The sequence below is a fragment of the Bemisia tabaci genome, chromosome 1 (assembly GCF_918797505.1).
Source record: "Bemisia tabaci chromosome 1, PGI_BMITA_v3".
Lineage (NCBI taxonomy): Eukaryota > Metazoa > Arthropoda > Insecta > Hemiptera > Aleyrodidae > Bemisia > Bemisia tabaci.
The window spans coordinates 75,198,142-75,220,721 of NC_092793.1; the positions used below are offsets into that span (position 1 = coordinate 75,198,142).

Here is a 22,580-nt window from a genome sequence, read left to right on the forward strand (position 1 = left end):
TTATGAATTATGATTATGAACACTTTGAGGATGTACATATGTAGATTAAAACTCAACGAGAATCAATTCGATAATTCATAAATAATTTTTGTTTCCCTCAAGCTGAAAATCTTTGTTGTGAGATTGAAATTAATCGAACAGTTAGAGACACCTCAGATGTCTCGGATGTTCAAGGAAAAATTGGGAAAACTGGGTTTGTTTCGAAACTCGTGCATCCTTGATTGTCAGCTGAAAATTGATGATAGCGGGAAAGAACGTAAACAATAACAAACGTCAATAATAACATGGCGAATTTGCGTTGCTTGTGAATTCTAAAGCTGTAGCCAAACATTTTTCGCGTGATTACCCTGAAACTCTTAGTAGTTGCATCATTTCAGGTAAGTGATTTAGAATATCTTGAAGGTCAGCTTTTTCAATGTTTCGGTACTTCGAGTGCCATTGATTAAAATTTTTCATCGTCGAAAGGTTGAGGTAGGTAAGTAGTATCCCACCACGTTTGAATTTACGAAGCGCTCAGTTTGCATGCACCTTCCAAATCCTGAAATCTATAGAAGAAAATTATACTTAAATGATCCATATATCATTGTATGATGTGTGGCGCAAATTTCATGCTCGCACTTTAGGACATTAAAACTGCATGGTTTGGCATGCGATGCGTTCAGGAAGTGTTGCTAAGTAATTTACTGATTCCTGAATGTTCAGTCAATCGGAATTATTCTTGTCGCCTCTTCCTTAAATTATACAAAAATACTCACTTCCATTAGTATTCCATTCCATGAGAAAATAATCTGAATATTTGGAAAGAATGATTGTACTTCGTGCACCTTTTAAATGACTGCCGAAGTTACCTATGTTTAGTGTACATGATTTGTTTCACTGCGGATCTATATTTAACAGCATTAAGACCTACCCTCTCCATCATTGACTTTCAGAGCTGTCCTAAATTTGTATTCCCACGTAATGCACGTACAAGAATGTAATATTTTCATCCAGATGTGGCATAAGTATATTGTCGAAGCCAGTTGCGTTCACTAAATTTAGACCCCACATCTGACAAGTTTTTAGTTATTTACTTCTATGATGTATACATTATATGGCGGTTTTTTCGGCAATGTATAATTATTGGTGCAATCCTTGGTTACCAGTTAATGCCCACAAGTGAGCCGTTTACAAATGGAACTATCAACATATATGAAACAGGCTCTATCAAAATATTTCTAAAATCAAATCTGTAGCATGTGCCCTTGAATTTATACTTAATTTATTTGATGAAGATTGAAGTAATTAATCATTATTCTATTTTTCCATTTTTCATTGGTAAACATTTTTTAGATTTAGATTTAAAAAAAAGTTTTAATCTGATTTAATTTATAGTTCTTGGAGCACTCTTCAACTTCAATAATGGATGGCCAGTCAACAAGTGATGGAAGAACTACAAGTTTTCCCACAACAATCCGTGGTTTTGGATATGATTTCAATGAAGATGGCAAGTTGAGGAAAATGGATCAATCAGGAAAACTTACAGATGTTCCATACGATTTTAATGTCAGCTCTGATCACACATACAATCAGCGCCGATATGAAGCTCTTGGAGAGGTACTATGTAGCGTCTGGCTCTTTCATTAATCATTATTTTTTTAAATCCCCCTCTCGTTAGTAAAATATAAATAAAAGTAATGCTTTCCACCTTGCGAATTATGATTTTGTCTCCAGCCCATTTCGCAAAATCGTACAAAAGTTAGTGTTTAAAATAAGTAAATTAGACCTTTGGTGGAGAGCTGTGATGGTAAATAGTGATTTTGCAGATTGTGAAAGTTGAAAAAAAAGTGATCTCTTTTCCGGGAAGGTGCTCAACTCTGAACTAGCAATTCTTGAAAAGCTCGGAAGATTATCAACCCCTGTGCAAATCACCGATTTTACCCTTGAATCTATTTCAAATTACTCTGAAGAATTCTAAAGTATTAATATGAAATCTAATGAACCACCCAACAAAACAAGAGTTGAAGCAGTACAAGAAACGTTACTTCGTCTAAATTTCTTATAGAAGCTGTTAATTACATCAAGAGTTCCCAAAAACAGCTCAGAAGCAAGAGATTTTGTTTATTGCTTACATTATGAAAGTAAATTCCATAGTAAAGTGAAAATTGAATGGTGTTGGTAGAGAATACTTAAGTGAGATGCCATGCAATCATGTAGCCTACTGTGCATAGCAACAAAATGACAGGTCAAGTCATTTTGGACTGCAGTTTTTTAATTAATTCAAAAACCTCTCAAAATTTCTAACTCGTCTAACTCTTTAATTGTATGTGAAAGTTGCAATGTGTCAATTCTCTCAACTTGCTGTCCATTCAAAAATTAGGTACTGAAAATCAGTCTGGTAAGTCTCTGAGAACAGATGTGAAAAGGCTGAGTTGTGTTACATTTTAAATTAATTTGAATGAGAGCAATTTTTCTGCACAAGCACTATTATTTACTTTAAAATTTAACAAAGGTTTAAAGCGTTAGAAAACTCTCTTGTGACAACTTTAAATGAATTCCATGGTTCGAATTTCATTGATACAAAATTTGTTAAAGTTGTCTTAAGCAAGTTTTTAACGTTTTTAACCTTTGTTTAATTTTGAATTGAGTCGTTTTACTTATATTAAATGGGAAAAATTAAAACTTATTAATCCTGGAATAATAATAATAAAACTTGTGAAATAATCTTAACTGAAAGTAATGATAGCTCATCTACAGACAATGATCGTGAATGGTTGTACATATCATGAAAATTGGTCTGGTGTATCTCTAGAATTAACTTTAGAAATGAAGTGAAAGTTTTAGAGGTCTGAGAACTTCAAGAAATGATATGTAATGATAATTAATACATGTATTACATTTGAATCTTCTTTCTGAATCCCATAAAAATCATTTGAGGGGTCTGGAGGACAAGGTGCATAAAAGCAGGTTTTGCTATTTTGAGAAATATGTGTTTGAAGTTTCAAAATTACATGGACCCCTATGGTGGAAAGAAAGTTAAAACTGACTTTTTGATGCTTGAAGATTGGAATTTGAGAGTAAATTTTTCATAAAATATGCATGAGGACTAGTTATACTTGAAATCATTAATACGTATCTCAATTTTTTCAAAAACTGCCCTTATGCACCTTGTCATCCAAGCCCTTCTTATGACATCAAACCAAATGAAACCAAAGCAGAGTGTCTGTTCTCTTCAACTTTTTCTATATTCTCTGCTCTGCCGAAAACGTTCAATTGAATTTCTTCTTGTTTTTTTCCCAGCTCATAACAGAACATATTTACGTACTCCTGGAAAAAGAAGGGCTGCAAAAATTACCTGTTCCTAAGGATTCTGCAGAGGAAGAAGGAAGTTTTATTTACTGCACAAAAAATGCCCTGAAGAAGGAAAATTTAATGCTATTAATTCATGGGAATGGAGTTGTAAGAGTCGGTCAATGGGCACGAAGGTGAGCTAATAAATGTTTTGAGAGATTCCCAGTAAAACAGAGTGCACCACCTCCAAAATATTTTGAATCAACATTTTTGTTGTTTTTCCAAGTTTCTTCCTCGGTAATCAGCTCTTATATTGAATCATGAATTTTTCCTTAGGTTAGTTTCTTCCCATCTTCATCAATTCTCAAGTTTTTCTCTTTTCAAGAATTATGATGCAGTCATCAGATTTTTCAGGTTTGTGAATAGGAGTAGTTATTGGAGTTTATTTTGCCCTGAAAAATTCAAGAATTGAGGAAAGCAGATGAAAATTTCCCTTCTTTTTGCTCAGTACTTAATTTAAATTAATTATGTTTTAAGAAAATTCTATTCTCTATTTAAGATAATTGTTACTGGTCTAATTGCGCACGTACTAACCCCTGGTCTATCATTTCCTCTCTACCTTGTCTGTGTCTAATCCATCTCGTTTTGATTTCAGTTTGATAATCAATGAAAGTATTGATTCTGGATCAATGCTACCGTATATTCGGAAAGCTAAAGAATTAGGTTTTGGAGTCATATGTTTCAATACAAATGATAATTGGAAGGTGCTGGATGGCAAGAAATCCTCCATCAAGGTTTGTATTCTCAACTAAGAATGGCAGGCACACTCAAATTGAATGGCATTTTGAGGAACACCAAGAAATTCAGCGCTGGCCGATATTATTTTATTTGATGCACCGTGCTGCCTCTTGAGCTCTTGTCCTTTAAAAATGAGTTCTTCCTCGACTCATTGTTTTTTCTCATTATTCCAATTCTTTTACAAAGCATTATTTTACAATTTTACATTTTGCTTACCATCAAGTCAGTTTTCACAATCTGGCTTTAATATGTTATAGAGAGGCTCTAAAATAAGGTATCTTTCTAAGAGCAGGTGGCTATTGTCACATAACGATACTTATGTGTACCGTTGAATTAGTCATAAAAAAGCAGCTTGTAGTAAGCTACTTTTCTAACTTAGGACTTGTAGTTGATTGTTTTGCATCTTGCCTCGAGTATTTATTTTTGTAAAACTTCTCAGCCTTTCCTCTAGTGGTTTCGTCATATTGACATTTACCAGTGGCAAATACCTGGAACCTCTAAAAATAACTCTGAAAATTGCTCAGAAGTCTTGAAGTGAAGCATTCGCTCTCTAAGACAGTAAAAATGAAAAATTAGATAACTCTACATCAAAACGATCAGGTCCAGTACCTGACCATCACCGATTTCATTCAAACTTGGTGAGCAGTTACAATTCATAATCATGAGATATTACTTTGAAGTACCTGCCTTTGGACAGTCTGTTCCTAAGATATCAGCTGGTGAAGATGATATGATTTTAAGCAATTCTCAGAAGAGTTCATTCTAGCAGTTTACACTTTCTCGATTTTCTTCTTCTTGGCTCTCCATGGTGGCTTTGCTCTCCATTATTTCAACCGGTTAATTTTTCAGGGAAGTGAAAGTCCAGAAGAACACGCAATATCAGTGTGGAAAGACTACATTCAACCTTCCAAAGCCGCTAATATTGCTCTAGTGGGTCACAGTTATGGTGGTGTTGTGATTTTTAATCTAGTAAGTTTCATTCTGTTTTGTTTCATGTAAAATCTTAAATTTAAGTAAGTTGCGGAATTATTTTTCTCCTCTTTTTCTTCATTATTCTAAATAGAAGTAAAACCTGCATAGTTATGCCACATGAACTCAAGAAAGGTAACCAAGGATATTTACTTGCCTTAGAACAGCCGCTAACGAAAGATCAATTGTTCACCCTAAACTTTGAAAAGAATATAATCGTTTCGCTTTGCTTCATATCCTTTTATCAGTTCTCATTTTTCTCAAACTTTTATTTTCAGATCTCACATTTTGAGCAAGACTTTATGAATCGTGTCTTTGTAGTAGCCCTTACTGACTCAGTTCACCATCAGTTTTCAAACAACAGTCATTTACCTTCCAGTCTACAAAATCGTATTTTTCAGGTAACCGTATTTTCTAAGTGTATACCTATTTTTCAAGGAAAATTACCAACTACAAATAACACAAAAGACTATTTCGTTAGCCAATGACTTGCATTGTTGCTTTGAAGATGGGAAAAATCCGGAAATGCAAAAGCAGTGAAAAAGAATGTGTGAAATTAAATTTATAAAAATAACTTTATGATATCAGCATTGATAGCTTAAAATTCAACCTATCTTAGTATGCTTATTACTTAATCACATAGAAGTAATTTCAAGGCCACTTATTGGGCAACAGAATTAATCAGCACTAAATGGTGAAAAAAATGAAAACTAAATGATCGGCAAAAAGCTGGCAAAGGGGCGGGCCTTGGAAAACCAAGATACTATCACCTACCTTCAACTGACTGTAAAAATTATTCTTAAAAATTGTAAGTTACATCAACAGGGTTGTCTGAGCGTTTCATTGAACAATAGTCTAATAGTATTGACTGTTTTTGGACCAGGGATGCAGAATCTTCCAAGTGTCCACATTTTCATGTGTCTGTTTGACGGCTTCCCACAAAATTTTCTTTCGATTTCCAAAGTTATGATTATTTTCCCCTTTTAATTTTTGTCTTTTTACCCTTGAAAATTTTCCTTCTTTCTATTGAACAAGCCTCTCCACATTCACATGCATTCGCCTAGGTACATGATTAAGCATTTTCTGCATCCAAAGCGGTACTTGATTTGAACTATAAAAAAATTGTTGAAATATACAAATTAGGGAACTGTTACTGTTCTTTTTTAGGTAAACTTTATGTGAAATTAGCATTAAAGGAAGAGTGCCATTAAAGTAAAAAAATAAAAGTTGTAAAAAAAAATTGGCATCAACATTTTGTTGAATCCTGTAACTCACTCATACCGACAGATGCTGAACACAAAATAAGTAAAGCGAAAAATATGCAACATGAAAAGATAAAACTGTATGTGAGTTTTTTCTTAAAATTTACTAAAATAAAGTGACCAAAAAATTTTATAAGTGCACTAGGTATTTTTCCTATGTATAAAAAAATGGAGAGAGTCTCCTCACTCCATTATAGAGGGTTTTTTAAGGGTTTTTTTTTTTGTTTAATTTGCAAGTTTTTTTCAACCTCTTTTTTAAACCAATGCTACTAGGATATGTTCAGACTTTTCCGCGATGCGCATTAAAAGTTTTATTTTTAAAGGAGCCCTCCTCTCTTGTCTTTTACAGATCAGTCGGAATTGGGTCAAAAGCACCGAACCATTAGATGCCCCTATCAGAGACGCAAGTGATTTTAAAGATGTTACCCGAGTATCAGCAGGTATGTAAAGTGGTTTATTTTTGATGTTTCACATCTATTGTAAGCAACTTCCAACATCATAAACCTACTGTGACCAGATGCAGAAGTGGTGGTGGGGTGATGGCCTTGTTCTTGTCTAGACTGTGCACATCAGGCATTATCTACAGACATTTATCTTTTGAACTTAGGTAACAAGAAAAATTAAAGTATATGCACTTTTAAATTTTTTATTTTACAAAATTATTTACCTAATGAGATTCACATTTTCACAGCCAAATAGAACCGATATGTTCTGAACATTGTTTCTTGTTTTTTTTTTTTGTTTTTTTTTTTTAAAAAAAAATGAATATTTTGAAATGCAACCATCAAATTGTCTGTTCGAAATAAAAATTAGGAACAATTGCTATTTAAATCAACTAATTTGTGAAGAAGAGCAGAGAAAACGCAAACTATTTTGTCAGATATCATCTAGAAAGACCAGTTTTAGAGGTTTTATTCCTCTGCGATCTCAAGCCAGGGCGCCGAGCAGGAGTGGTGGCAGGGCGTTTTTTGGATGTCTTGCTAGAATCAGAGAAAAGTTGAAAAATAGCCTTCCTCTTTTGATTTCTGTCTTTAAGCTCGGGTGTAGTTGTGCTTACTTCTGGCTCTGGGGTGCAACACCTTGAATTTGGTAATTTCCTGATGATCTCCTTCCCCAGCTCACACTGTATTGATTTAGTATTATCACCATCAGAACTATCATCAGCCTCATCCAAAACCAGTGCAACATTAATGGGATTAAATTCTTCTGATGATGGTTTACTTTCAACAGGATCAGGCTCTTCTGTCATTAGTTCAATCCTAACAAAATGAGATGCAGGTAACGCATATGAGTCATCTTGATATTCATGAGAACTGATTGAGTGTGTGTCCTCCTGATCCAAGTCATCTGGTTCATGGTGTTGTAAATGAGTATTATCATATGTAGGAGAGTTGCTTGATTCACCCAACAACTGATTGACTAATTCTTTCCTCTCCTCCTCTGTGGGCGTTTGGCTATAACAGTAAGGTTCATCCGATGAAGGAGCGCTCCAAACTTCAGGAGGGATGGAAGGAACTGAGCCAGGCCTAAGTTTTGGTCCTTGAAAGTTAGCATGTGGCATTAACCTGATTTTCAAGAGCTGAGACGTGTCGAAATTGCTGTCCTCGAAATGTTTTGAGCATACTCTGGCGTTATTTGAAGGTCTAAACCTATCTCTGCAGCAGTAGTCAACCCAGAGCTGGAGTCTCTCAGGTGATTTCTCAGGATTCGGGAATCGGTGAAAAAAGATGTTGCGCTCTCTAGTTTCGTTCTTCCCTGAGGTTTCATGACAACCAGGAACAGAACAGTGCGGCATTTTGAATCACGTCATGAAGGAAAAGAGAGCTGCAACAGAGAAGAAAAAATGATTTAGGAAATAAAAACAAATAAACAGCTCGAGTGGTAGACGAGGAATGAAGAGGAAGTATTGAATTGCTCAATCAACTCGCCAAAAAGGCTCTCCAAATCATTGAGATTCATTAGCTATACATAATCAAAAAATGATTTAATGTGCTTAAATTGAAAATTGATTTTATCACTAAAGGTGGGAAACGAAGAAACTTAAGTCTTTAGTAAGGCCTAAGCAGAAGAGGTATGAAATTGTAACACCAATACAAAGCGGCAGTATGTATAAAAATAGGGTGCCAAACCCTTAAGCGGCTTAAAATCTTAAAGGTTAAAAGTTTAAAAGAGCCTCAAATTAAGAACAGGACGATTTTCCATCTGTGGGAGTCAAAAGTGAAGGGAGTATTTCCTCCAACTGTCTTGTTATTCAATCCTCAGACAAGGAATGCAAAATCACACTTTTTCGCTGTTAACTTTTGGAGCCAGGATCTCAGGGAAAGATTTGCCAGGATAAGCTGTGAGGAACCCTCGTCATCATATTGCTGTGAATATTACTTAGTTGTGAATGCAAGAAAGTTTGGTAGGAACATAGAGAAAGCGTGTGTGGACAAGTGGCTAATCCGTGAACTGGTGCTCAGTCCGAAACTGACCATTGAAATTAGGTGGAATCCCCCTGATACAGGCAGTTTAGCGGGTGAAAGTTTTCAAGTCACCGATGTTCGATGTTATGCTCCATGTCTTAAACTTTAGTTGCGAAACTGAGGATCCCAAATTGAGTTTCGCAAACTTTGAATAGGTACATAATGAGTCGCTTAGAAATTTTAAATTTATTTTTTTTCATAAAATTTGCACACAATTTTTTACTGATCATTATCTGCAAGATATGTAAATGAAAAAAGGCGAGTTTTTTACGATTCTTATATTTTTTAGAGGGATGGCACGAGGTATGCCTCTTGAAACAGCGGCATCTTACCGTTTGACAGTCAGTCTGCTTGCAGTGCCATCTCTGAAAACCTAATCATTATCAACGGATAATTGGAATGCATTTTGCAATTTGGAACTATAAATTCTGGAAAAACACTTATATATGTGCATAGGGAAACTAATGGCATATAAGTCGTTTTTAAACCGGGCTAGAATTTATAGTTCCAAATTGCAAAATGTAGTCCAATTTTCTGACCGCCTGCGCCTATTGGGTCACGTTAGGCATATCAGTGGCAGTGAGACATTTAAGGAATAATAATGTAAGTGTACGCGACCTATACGCAACGTAACATACAAAGGCGCGAAGCAACTATTCGATCACCCGTGCGTGGCACAGTATCACTCGAAATTGAAGGCGAACTTAACGCACCAACTTATCAGATCAATGCTTGCTAACATCGGAATCACTCGCTGAATGTGGGAGCTGAATGTGGCTTGAATGTGAAAGTCATCGGTCCGATCCCTGAATTTTGCGTGTGTCGCGCGCAAAAGTCAGCAACAAGGCTCAGCGACCATCGGATAATGTCGGATTTGTCTGAACTATTCGAATAGATTTGATACAAATCTGGATAAAAATAACTCGAATTTGCGAAATTTCAGCCGTTGAGCGATGACTGCTGACTCCCATATTCAGCTGTCAAATTCAGCGTGTGATTCCGGCATAACTCGAGGTGCGTGAAATTCGCCTTCAATTCCGAGTGATACCGTACCACGAAAACGGTGGTCGAGTTGCTTCGCACCTAAGAACTTTGAGTATAGGTCACGGTCTCTTACGTTAATTGTTATTCCTTAAAATCCAGCGACTGTAGCCTTTGTAGGCATTAACGCCGTGTAAAAATTCCTTCGATCAAATATTTCTTTTTGAGCTAAATTATGAATATCTTTCTTCGGAACGTTCAGGTACATACGCAAGCTTCATTGCGTAGCGAAAAAAGTTCTCTGAAAAACTCACCCAAGAAAATCGACTAGCTCCCCGGAAATACGTATTTTTATCTGAGGAAATGTAGAAGCGTCAGAATCTTCGAACGGTGCGCGACGCGCTTTTGGTCCATATACAGGATGATCCATAAGTCTTGCGCCACTTAAAGAACCCAATGGTTCCCTCCTTTTCGAAGGTGATCCCTTCAAAATTTTAGGGGGGTTTCAAAAGTTGTCTCCTTTGACGTAAACACACTCACAAAATTTTAAGCCTTCATCTCAATTCTTTCGAAAGTTACAGGGCTACCAGAAGACGGATACACCAGTATTTTTTTAATTAATCATTTTTATTAAGAATAACTTTTTTTCTTCATTTATTGGTGCTAGTGGTGCGAGATTTTTGGATCACCGAGTAAATCACACGGTGAGTCCTGATAGGAGCATTACCGTATCCACCGTAAATTCCGTCTTTCTCATTGGTGGGCACATCTTAACCTCTCCCCACCCCTCCCTCGCCACCAATAGTGAAAGACTTCATTATTTTCAAAAAGGAGCCTTTCTTCCGTATCCTGGTTGGAAATGCATCATCTGGCAACGCTGTTTTCAACCGCAGTTGAAAGAACAATCTCTGGTGGATCACGTGACGTCATTGAAGGCTTCTTTTTCGGTGTGCAAAACCTCGTGCACACAAAGAGAAGTCCACGCGTCTCGAGAGTAAACAAACGTTTCAACTTACCCTAGGAAGTAGTATCGCTGGAGTTGCTATTTTCCGGTATGCTTATCACGAGCGTTTTAAAACTGTCCTTTTTATTTAATTATTTTTTACACGTTAGATTCAAGAGAATTGCATAGATGATAAAGAATATAGACTGTAACAGGCGCTAGTGTGGAGTGAGAAGTTCGGACGCACTGGTTCGATAAGAGTGGGGCGGCCGCGACAGGCGATGGCGACCTCGCTCAGCCCAGTGACGTCACTCCGAAACAGCGCTGTCAACTCGCAAGAGGATTGGCTGTTTCCACGGGTCGAACGAGAGGGGATCCGCCGCGACTTGGCAGCGTTGTGAGGTACGATGTTGCCGGCTTGGACGGCGTTGTTTATTGCCGACGTTCTGCGGCGTGCAGTTGCGTTACATCTTGAGCCACGCCTGCCAGCGGGCTCATTGTTGAATCGATCGCGATCGATTAATAGCATTGCTGAGATAGGGCTCCGTCGATCAAGGTCATTACAGAACGATACCGTAATCGACCCGCTGGATGACGTCTCACCCGGCACGGCGGTCTGATCGCTGGTCGCGATATCCGTTGACGTCATGCCCGGTGCAGCGATGCCAAATTGAATTTCATGTAGTTTTTTTGCTGATTAAAGTTTTATGGCGTTTCGTACAATTCGTCATTTCCCGGAAGAGGGAACGTACCTTTATTCTAAGGTTGCAAAATGTTCTCGAGCAATTCTATTTTTTTTTTTTTTTTAAAAATGCACCTGTGCCATTTTTGTTCACAATTGTTGTGGCTTTTGCATGGGATTAGAAGGAAAATCAATGAAATTTTCGGTTTGAAATGCCTATGATTCTCCTCGTAAAAATGCAGTTTGCAAGGGAAAATTTGGCAACATTGAAATGTAGTTACGTTCCGCGAGGGAAATGATGAATCGGGTCAAGTTATGGGGAAAGTAAACCATGGCAAGTCGGTAAAAATCAGCAAAAATAAATAAATTGTCCTTAAGTTGAGGTTAAGTTGCATTCCCGGAATGTATTTATACCTATATTTATTTATTTTTTACTGCTTCAAATGCACACACAAGTGGTAATTCTGCGCTTTCATTCAGAGCCCCAACCCCCTCATAGTCCGTGCTGCATCAAACCGCTGTTTAGGACTATCAAACTCGGGTTGCCTAGCTAGAAATCGAACCCGGAAACTCCGGATCATACAGCTAGCGCTTCACTAAAACCACAACACAATTGCAGCCCGGAATTGCGAATTTACACGTGTTGCTTACTCAAAATTGATGAAGAAAATCCGCAAAAAATAGAAAACTCAGATACAATATTTCCGCGGCCACTTTAATAATAGTATTTCCTGAGGCTGATAGGGTGCAATCCGCAAATATAAACCAAGAATTCGACTTGAAACGTAGAAGCTTGATCATTCATTTAAAAATCTCAAAAGTGAGTTTTTAAAAACCAGTCCTAGATGTTTTGCGTGGCCTCCTAGTTGTGTGACAAACAGTCCGGAAAGATCGCATGAAACTTCGCTTTTTTAACCCTTTATACGTTGTTATTGAGAAAACTCGTTTCAATCCGGATTTTTTGTGGTATTTTCTGCAACCAGTGTGCAGCAGGTGGTGACCGTCAAAAAGTGGCTACAACCCCTCTTACATCCTAATTCGCCGCCAGTTTTCGGTTGCTCAGAGTCGAGGGACAAGCTTTCACGTTCTCTTTACAACGGTTCTCTTCTGCACCAAAAAAAAGTGAAGTTAATTTATTATGCTGGATGTCAAAAAAGTGTGCTAGAACTTATAAAATGCTGAATTACCCGCCACCGCAGTTAGTTTTACATCTTGGCATTGCTAAAGTAACTATACTGTAGCGGGCAATTCAGCATTTTATAAGTTCTATTAAGCACACTGTTTTCACACCCTGAATGTTAAATCAACACTGGGAAAAGAAACAAATTGGATCTAGAGTCTAGACTCTTAAAATCATCGACAAGAAAAAGTACTCTTGATTCGCAATCAGAATCTAGCTTAAATCAAGAACCAAGCCTCTTAATTTAAGCGGATTTCGTTTTGATTCAAGCAAAAATCCGACTGAATCAAGAGTATTTTTTCTTTTCAATGTTTTCAAGAGTCTGGACTCTAGATCCAATGTGTTTTTTTCCCCAGTGAACCTCAATTTTTTTTCGGTGTGAATCGCACAGCCCGGTGAATTTTTCTTTTCTTTTTTCCTAGTTTTGAATCTCTTCTCTGACTTTCAATCGATTTCCGCGGACGTAAGAATTTAACATTGTTTTTCGCGTATTTTGCGTCGTGAGGTAAATGATTTCAAATGATGCGAAACTGCGAGAGTATCACGGTCGTTTATCAGTCCCGCGACCGCTCGTTTATGCTGATGTCGTCACTGTTTAGCGTCATGTCAGTCCGAATCGTCATCCGACCGAATAATATCGTAATCACACGTGCATTCGCTCAAAATGTAAACGCACTGGCACACAGTGGAAAGAGTCAATTAGAGAGGTTGGACATGGAATTTTTTACTCTAATTGCAAATTTCGATATTTACACTGGTAAAAGGAACCTCTTGGACCAATGCCGCGGTGCATTGACTTGAGAGTGCAGTTTCTTGTCGCCGTATTTAAGAGTCTTGAACTCTTGTTTCAAGCGGATTTTGCATTGATTCAATTCAAAATCCGCTTGAAACAAGAGTCCAGACTCTTAAATCCGGCGACAAGAAACTGCACTCTTGAACCAAGAAGTTTTTTTTACCAGTGTATTTCGTCACATTTTACATTTCAAGGGGTGCTTAGAAATGTTTGCAATGTTTGCAAATGTTGTTTAATAATCGATTCTCCACCATAGCTTCAAATGAGTAAATATCGGCAATTAATGATTCTCGCATCGCCCCTGATGATGATGATGATGTTGTTGTTCTTCTTCTTCCTACTCCTTCTCTTTGTTTTCTTCTTTGTTTCCTTCTTTTTTCCTCATCTTTTTGTTCCTCCTCTTTTTCTCCCTCCTCTTTTTCTTTCTCCTCTTTTTCTTTCTCCTCTTCCCCTTCGGTTTCAGGGCATTCCTTCAACGATTTTTTGTCCGCTCACCTGTTTTGTCCAGTAGTTTACGTCCACGCGTGAAATAAGCAACAGTGGCTTGGTCCAAGTGTCATATTTTAGTCCGTAAAATTATATCGACAATAATCAAATGAGAAAATTGAGAGAGACGGGAGAGTTGTTGTGGTAACTCATTTTTTAAATGAAATGTTATTTCCTTCTTTTGATCAATCTTTTTAAATTGTCATGGGTGAATATTTGGTTTTATTTCCATCCTCAAAATTTTCGATGAAAAATAAACCTTATAAATACTTTTTTTTAATGAAAATATCACTTTATTTTCAAAACATTTACATTTTTAAAACGTGGCAAATATTTGTAAAACCTTTTCCAATCGATGGCATCGATATCAAAGTCAATTAGCAGTAGTTGTGTCCAAAGAAACTGTGCACAAATGAATAAAATAGGGAAAAAACCGAGAGGCACGCAATCTTCGGTTTTAGCCCATTTGTACATTGATCTTTCAGAGTCAAATACGTCCTATTTTGAGCGTTTAGTTACGCTCACACCACGCTGCAGCACAGCAAAAGCACAAAATATAAAGGAAAAATTAATGTGCTTTGAAAATCATTAAATACGACAAGGAAACACCTTAATATTTACAAAACACACATTAAATTTTCCTTTCATAAACATATTTTTTTTATCAATTTAAATTAAAGTAATCCATGGAGAGTGTGCAAACATATAAAAATCATGAGTTGAAAAACGCTGACTCCGCAAGTTTAAATAATAGGCCCTTGCTTTAAGCGGAGTGATGTGACGTGCTGCCAGCACGAAACGCGCACTGGCGCCTACAAACCTAAGCAGATACTTCACGCATTGCGCAATGCTTGAGGTATCCCTTAGGTTTGTAGGCGCCAATGAGCGTTCCGTGCTGGCTGGCTGGCCGCGCCGCAGCGTGCCACGTGCCACGGTGCTTCACTATTTCACAATAGAGGTGTTGTACAGTATTATACGAAATTGAAGGCACTCCAAAATACCAACAATAAGAATGACAGGCGTCCTTTAAAAGTACGGAACTTTCCTTTCAAAATAAGTCGAGATAAGAGAGATAAAGGAACATTCTTGAGTATGCCGTCAAGAAGATTCCATTTTGAATCAAGAATAAAATAAGGTGAACAAAAGCGGGTTTCTGCTTGATGTAAGTGACTTTCCTTTTTATAAAAGTATCTTTTCTTTTTCAGGAAAACATTATTTTCTTTATTAACTCATAAGGAAATCTTCTCGGCGGTAAATTTAAGGATATTTCTCCTTAAATTAGGTCATTTGTTCCTCTAATGAGGTTAAAAATCATACTAAACGTTATTAAATACAGATTCTAGGACATTAAGTTTTTCGACCACCGCTCTCTTTTTGTTGTCGTCACTCGATTTAATTTGCGAGGGAACTTCGCGCTTTTGAAAGATGCCATCAATCATGATACGTTGGGTTGCCTTCGATCTCATATGATACCGTGCAACACCTCCGTGGCAAAATAGTAGCTCGAAGCACTGCGGCAAACCAGTGCCGAAGCGAAGTTATTATGCACAGGAAAAATATGAGATCCTTTAGCTGAGGCAAGTCAAAAGGTTTTCCAGTTCAGGTATAAAAATATGGGATTTTCTTGAAAGATAATTGAGTCCTGTTGCACCAAAGAGGTGTAGAGAGTTTTAGTGAATTTTCTCTCATGGAAATGACGCTCCCTCATCTTTACCAAAAATCTCAATTATATATTTTTCTCCGTTGGAGCAAACAAACAAAAAAAAAAAGAAAAAAAAACAAGCAAATCCTCATTCTTCCAAGACATTAAACATTTTCATCCAAAAACGTCGTAAGCAGTTGTCGTTTGTATTTACATGTGGACCAATTAACTTTGGGTCTCAAGTGGTAAGTGGACCAAAACTCCCCTTCCGAAAAAACGCGTGGACGTAAACTACTGGATAAAACAGGTGCGCGGACAAAAAATCGTCGACGAAATGTCCTATAACCCCCCGCCCTTCCCTCCTCTTCCTTTCTCCTCCTTTCTCTTTTCCCATTCTTCCTCTTTCCTATTTCATATTCTGCTTGTGTTATCGTGTTCACAATACATTAGCTTTTTTTTTTTTTACCACTTCAAGTAGCCTACAAGGGCTAATCCCGCGCTTTTTAGTCCCGGCCCCCTTCCGTCCCTACTGAACAACCAATCCCAGGCAACCATTGTTTGAGACCATCGAACTCGGGTCGCCTAGCCGGGAATCGAACCCGGACCTCCCGATCGTAGAGCTAGCGCTACAACTACTAGGCACAGGGTACACCACAGGAGGCCGAGTTGGTGGAGATCGTCTGACTGTTACATAGGGGATGATACCACTATTCGACCACGTGGGAGCTTGTGTTGCCTACTCTCAAAATTGAAGGCAAATGGACATGACGTTAAAATAACCTTCTTCCGTTTGGTGAAAAACTCTAATTTGTGTGTGTGTCTCGAGTGAGCGTGCCGTTTTACCACGATACCACCATTTGATCGCTCAGAGTATGATCAAATCTATAGTCATTACGGTTTACAGCACATAGACGCAAAAGCACAAAAGCGAACTGAAAATGACACTGAATGTCATTTCAGTTTGCTTTGGCCCTTTTTCAACTCCTCGGGCCCGTTTACTTCGAGGGTTTTGATAATTCTGCCGTGTTAAGGAAGAACGCCGTCTGAACATTCGAAAGTTGCCAAATTTCCCTCGATAAAATGTCTATTATTAAGGAAAGTTATGAATTTTTTTCCTCGAAATTTTCAGGAACTTTAGTTGAAATTATGAGCGAAATTATCTGAAAAAGTAGAAGAAAAATATCCCTAAGTTTATCAGGAAATTTGTGTTTTATCAAAGGAAATTTGGCAACCCATGCACGTTTATACGGAGTTTTTCCTTAGCACGGCAGAATTTTCGGCAATAAACTACTTGCAACGTCGCAAATTAGGGTATGAATGTCTTTTACCTCACGTTCGGTGATGAGAAACTGTGTAACAGCGCACGCGCTAGATTGTAATCTTAGCGGTAATCGTGATCTTCCGCCGTCAAGTTGACCCGCTACTGATGAAGGCGCTCTGGAGCAACTATTCTGCCTCAGAAGTATTGCACGGTATCAGACGGAAATGAAGGCGCACCGCCGCATATAAATTGACAGGTATCGTTTACCACTGTGTGGAGTCCTACTAATCGCACGATATGCGATCGTGAAACTTGGTTGGTAGCAGATGGAATTTTGTGACGGGAAAATTGAATTTCAACTTAAATATTCAGAATAATAAATCTAAGATGGCGGAAGTGGCCGAAAGCGATACTTGGCGCCTCCGAAATTATCCAATCTTGCAATCCAGGTATCTGTTTTTTTTCTGTTCAGGCTCAAAATTGACGTCCATTTGTTGTTTTTGGCGTGCTCTTCATTTTGTTTGTGTTGAAACTGCTTGTTTATTTCTTCATGAATTTATTTTTCTATTCCTTTCTTTTTTATTTTCTCATTTGATCGTTTGGAGGAATGCAACCAAATTTCATGATTTTTACGCCATATACGTAAAATCAAACTGGCCACAACCACCCTAATAGTGAGTCAGTTTGCTTTGACGCTTTTTAAACTCCTCAGACCCTCGACAAAATACGAATTTTGAACAAAAAATAGATACTCTACTTTAAACACTGAGACGCGTGACTGTACTTCGAGTCTTGGATTTTAGGTTAGACAAGCTGCCAATCGACCAAGAATCGCTTGTTATTCATACATTTAAATGGGCGAAAAACAGTGCTGCCAACCTTTAAAAATCGCCTGTGTCACACCACAAAACCAGTTATCAAAATATCAAGGTCAGGTGTTGTGATTGGCTTATTCGATGACGTGGACCAATCACAGCACTTGACCTTGACATTTTGATGGAGTATTTTGATAGTGTGACACAGGCTAACCGCCACTGTGTGATAGACCGGAGGCCGGCCCACCGAGGAAAGTCTCAGTAGTCCCACATGACCAGTCTGTGCCTGTTCAGGAAACAGGGAATCTAATCAACGAGACGTATAAATGCAGCTTTCAAGGAGCAGTAACTACTTCCTTACATTCCTGACATTTTCGTGAAAAGCAGAAAGATGCAAAGCTTTGTCACCGGTATTTAGAAAAGACACGAGGCTACGAGAAGTAGGGAATCACTTTATTTGAGAACCCTTGCCGGGTCCTCTCTGTATTATACAGATTGTATAAACCATGAAAATATTTTGCGTGAAAGAGCACCGTTTAATGTTTGCATATTACTCTCTTGTGTTTAGGTACACCCAAACATGAAATGACCAGTTGGAGCTGTATGGAATCTCTCTTCAATTTTGTCATGGAGCGTTTACCGCTTGACTCAAGAGAGTAGCCCGAAATTTAAGCTATAAGTTTTTCATGGGTCTCATCAATGTTCAAATGTCTGTATATTTTCCTATAAAATGATTAAATGATCACAAATGCATTTTGTCACTTTGTGTGGATGTAAAGTTTATTTGCAGTGTGAGGTAGTGTCTGTATAAAGAACTCTGTACATTTTGATCAAAGATCTCTATCTAAAAGTTTTTTTCCGGGCTGCAGAAGGTTTAACTCTTTGTACCCAAGATGCGGAAAATTGAGGAAAGAATGAAGATGAGAAAAATGAATTTATAGCTCAGGAAAATGTTTCTCAGGACTAGTCAGTGGCTGAGATGACTAAATATTGATCCCGCTTTTGTCATTCTTTACTTTTAGGCTCTTCAGGGATTATTATTTCTCTTGTTAATTTTACTTGAGCGGTCAGACCGCGTTGAAAATAAGTATGGTAAGTTCTTCTTGATTTCGGACTCACAATCAAACAGAAAACTGAGTGATAGTAATCCGATGATCAGATTCAGGCAACATTTACTATGCTTTTGGTTCAAATTTACTGCGGTATGTCAAGTACAGTCAGGATTTTAAGTGTTTTCTCTCTCGTTCATCTAGACGAGTCCAAAATCAGAAAACCATTCAGTAGAAATTACGATTTTTTTTTTTCTTTTTTTTCATTACTGGTTTCCGTAGCATATCAAAACTTCTGAAAGAGCTTCATTTAAATTTTGGAAATGTTTTGTACCGTTCGTATTTTTTGCACCACTTTTTTCATTTTTCCTCTTCTTTTTTTCTTTTTGTAAGTTTCAAAGAAATCTCAGAAGAATGACCATCAGTAATAGGGGTTCATGAGCATAGTCTGAAAATTTAATCAGCAAATATTCTTCATCCTTTTGTGAAGGTGCTCCGAGTGAGCTTCACCATACCTACTCAGATTATTAGCAAAAAAAAAAAGAGGATAAAAAGAATAAATGATAAGGATGAGAAATAGTAAAGACTTCCTCGGAAAAAAAGGCCATCAATATATCAGTAATATCATCTCGGTGATAAAGAACGTGAGAGGAAAGTTAAAAGTGAAACGAAGTGTATATTTTGCTCTTTGTGCATGCTTAAAATACCTCAACCAGTGGAAGTTAATTGTGAGGACCACTAGACAAGGTATGAAATCAAGCATTCTGATACATGTTCCATAATCAAAATTTCACGTAGAACACATTTCGCGCAACGAAAATTACTGAAATTAACTCCTAACCAAGAGATTTAATGTTTCTTGAAGCGTGAATTCAAACCTCCCGCTCATGAAAACTCAATGGTCTGCGTGAGTCAAATCGCACACTAAACGTTACTGTGGTAGTCGCTGCAATACGAAAATACGGTAGCCTCAATTATGACGCTTTGGCTCAGCTGTAACAAATTGTTACCTACACTTTGAACGATAAAGGTTGGGAAAGGAACAATGCTCGATCGAGAAGTCTGCCGAAACTGTTGTAAGGCACGATTTGACTCACGTACAGTATTGAGTTTCTTGTGGCCGGGCAATTTAAATTTCCTGTAACCAATGTAAAATTAAAACGTCATTATCTTAGTTAGGAGTTGATTTCAGTAATTTTTTATACAAAAATCGTGTTTTCCGTGAAATTTTGGTTTAGAAACGTATATCAGAGTGCTTAAATTCGTACATTGTCTATGCATTGGCCCATTATGCATTTTAAGCACGAAATACCATAATAAAGGTTAGCATCAGGAAAATTCTATTTTTGATCATAATTGCACTCGTTAGTACTCCAACCATTTTTTATGTATTTTCTAAGGAAATCTTTTTTTTTTTTCGTGGTTTGCCCATGCTTTGAACATAGTTGACTATCATCTATTGAAAAGCCTACAGGTTGTATTTACCTCTAAGTGATACCTAACTTTCATGTTATTGTAAATTGTGACCACTCATTATCCCTAGCTGTCGTAAAATTAAGATCGTGTTTAATTCCCTGAAAGTACAAATTTTATTTTCTCTCTTGTTATGTTCCACATTTTGAATGAGGCATAGTGTGTTCGTTGCATAATTTTATTCAATCACTGATAAGCTTACTTTTAGGCAGTTTACGCACTGATGATTTCTAAAAGGTTGGTAGGAGTCAGTGCTCTGAATATTCCAACAGAAAAATAGTTTTACACACGTCTATTTCCCGTATAGATACATTTTTAATATCACCAATCATTGTTTAAGAGTTGCTATCATTTTATTGCTCTGCATTTCTTTAAATCATTCAGATTCTTTCGACAGAATGTTGTCATTAGCCCTCAAAATTGATGGAAACTTCTAATTTTTCTCCGCTGGCGAGGCATATCGCCTCCGTAACTCTGTTATACTTTATGGTCATAGTTCATTCTTGACTCGCTGTATAATTCAATTTTTCAATTAGTTTTAAGTATTCAAGCTGATCATCTAATTTCTTCAACGTTTCATCCTGTTAACACATTCCTATTTCAATGTTCCACTTTTAATTGTTCATATTAAGAAGATCGTTCCGACTAAATACCATTATATTTTTGGAAATCAATTGATATTTTTTGAAGTAGATAGTATAGTATACTTACCTGCTAATCAGCCATGACCTCAAAACGCATATTGACGGCCAAAGTGTGACACCACGTATCTCCATGGTCCCTACTTCACAGTTGTCTTTAAGCAAAAAAAAAAAAAAAAAAAAAAAAAAAAAAAAAAAAAAAAAAAACGCGACAAAAATGTACCCAAAAACGTTTTGCAGGGGGTGAGTCTACGGTACGTGTGGACTTGAAATCGCGAAAAATCAAAATCTTAGCTGATACTAATTCCGAGATATCGCAAGTTAAAATTTTTATATAGTAAATGCACGTTTTCTACTGACTTTGATCGATTTTTACTTATTAGTCCACTGAGTCAGTGTTGATCTTTCGATTCATGTTGATTGAATACATACCCTCTTGGTACATGCAGACTACCTATCATACTCTTTTTTATAACTGAACGATTCGCCTTCCGCTGCGTCTGCAGCAATTGTTGTTATAAATATTTTGTGCGTGCTGATTTCAGCTCATTACATGCTTGACTCTCTGAAGGTGTCATGTGCGCAAGTAGCGATTTTAAGTCCATACGTACCTTAGACTCACCCCCTGCAAACCGTTTTTGGATACATTTTTGTCGCATTTTTTATTGCTTCAAGACCACTGTGCCTTATCAGGAGAGTCAAGAAACAGCTTGACTTTTTTTCCTCCCTATTCAATGGTAACATTTCCCCTAAAATTATTGACTACCCCAATTTATTGGATGATATGGACATTTCCAATTAATCGTGGTAGTACTGCAACATTTCGACTAGTAACCGAATGTATTGGGGAACTACTACAATTAATTGGAAATGTCCATATCATCCAGCAACCCCGTACTCTTTTTTTCCGTGTCGATATAAAAAATGTATCGTGTGTTTTGAGTAGTAATATCATACGAGTAGATGCACGGTGGCCCCTATGTTATATAAGCGCCAGTAAATCAAAACCCCTAGTTTTATAGGTACGCGGGATCACATTTAGGCCATCGGTATATGAAATATATATTTTTGCATCAGTCACTCTACTGTCCAAAATAAGATAGCTGTAACTCAATTTTAGATGTTTCTATTTTTATCAAACAAAATAAATCTTCTATTATAAGAGAACCAGCTAAAATTTATCTTTAATTTTTTCAGAGTTACTGTGTCATATCATTAAAAACACATGCTTGGAAAAAAAGCGCAAAAGTAATTAAGTTTTCTCGTGATCGAGAACGTTGTTTAGATGAGAATAAGGTGAAGTTTTAAAAAACGTATAGAGTAAAATCATGTCGTTTTCATTTTGGACAAAAGCTTTGCTCCTCCAGTTTTTAAAGCAATGCATGTTTCTATACCTAATTTGTTTGTCTTTCCTTTTTGAAAAGAAATTGAATTATTTTGAATCAAAATAAAAAGGCAAATGTTTACTGAGCTATCGAATATCATACCTCTTTCTCCCGTCTAATTGCATTTTTTAGGTACCGCAGAGCAAATTAGGCTCGAAGGTGATCTCAGATGACACTTTGTAAAAAGGGACAATGGCGGTCTAACACCAACCCCCTTCCCTTCTCAAATACAAAATAAATGAATAAATCAAGTTGGCCTCTTCATAAAATGTGGAGGATTTTGAGAAATAAAGTTGTATCTCGCCATAACGTTTTCAAAGCGGAATTAAAAGTAGAATGTTGTTTCCGGAAACTCGTTATTTCGAGCAACTTTTAAACGATGAACAGTCGCAAGGACTTGAGAAAATGAGTGCTGTTTCCGGGAATTCATTTTTTCAAGAAACATTACAGCAAAATACGACTGTAACTGCGCACGACATTTCCGT

At 37.1% G+C, this 22,580-nt stretch overlaps 2 protein-coding genes across 2 annotated transcripts; one reads left to right on the forward strand and one right to left on the reverse strand.

Annotated features, from left to right (window-relative positions):
* Window positions 1–163: 163 nt before the first annotated feature.
* LOC109036355 (cotranscriptional regulator ARB2A homolog) lies at window positions 164–20,928 on the forward strand. Its single transcript, XM_019050536.2, has 8 exons — window positions 164–377; window positions 1,375–1,596; window positions 3,280–3,464; window positions 3,926–4,064; window positions 4,918–5,037; window positions 5,316–5,438; window positions 6,649–6,739; window positions 18,116–20,928. Exons 2-8 carry the CDS (start codon window positions 1,402–1,404, stop codon window positions 18,205–18,207), a joined length of 945 nt encoding a protein of 314 aa, XP_018906081.1. The 5' UTR covers window positions 164–377; window positions 1,375–1,401; the 3' UTR covers window positions 18,208–20,928.
* On the reverse strand, window positions 6,930–11,212 carry LOC109036356 (uncharacterized). The gene is made up of 2 exons (XM_019050538.2): window positions 10,762–11,212; window positions 6,930–8,123 (listed from the first exon to the last, which is right to left on the reverse strand). The coding sequence occupies exon 2, from the start codon at window positions 8,092–8,094 to the stop codon at window positions 7,183–7,185; it is 912 nt and encodes a 303-aa protein (XP_018906083.2). The 5' UTR covers window positions 8,095–8,123; window positions 10,762–11,212; the 3' UTR covers window positions 6,930–7,182.
* Window positions 20,929–22,580: the final 1,652 nt, after the last annotated feature.

Bases quoted from the DNA above. Each gene is read 5' to 3' on its own strand.
- LOC109036356 (XM_019050538.2), bottom strand. From the start codon at position 8,094: ATGCCGCACTGTTCTGTTCCTGGTTGTCATGAAACCTCAGGGAAGAAC.
- LOC109036355 (XM_019050536.2), top strand. From the start codon at position 1,402: ATGGATGGCCAGTCAACAAGTGATGGAAGAACTACAAGTTTTCCCACA. The intron at 5,439-6,648 runs GTAACCGTATTT...TGTCTTTTACAG, and splicing joins TACAAAATCGTATTTTTCAG to ATCAGTCGGAATTGGGTCAA. The intron at 6,740-18,115 runs GTATGTAAAGTG...TCTTGTGTTTAG, and splicing joins TGTTACCCGAGTATCAGCAG to GTACACCCAAACATGAAATG.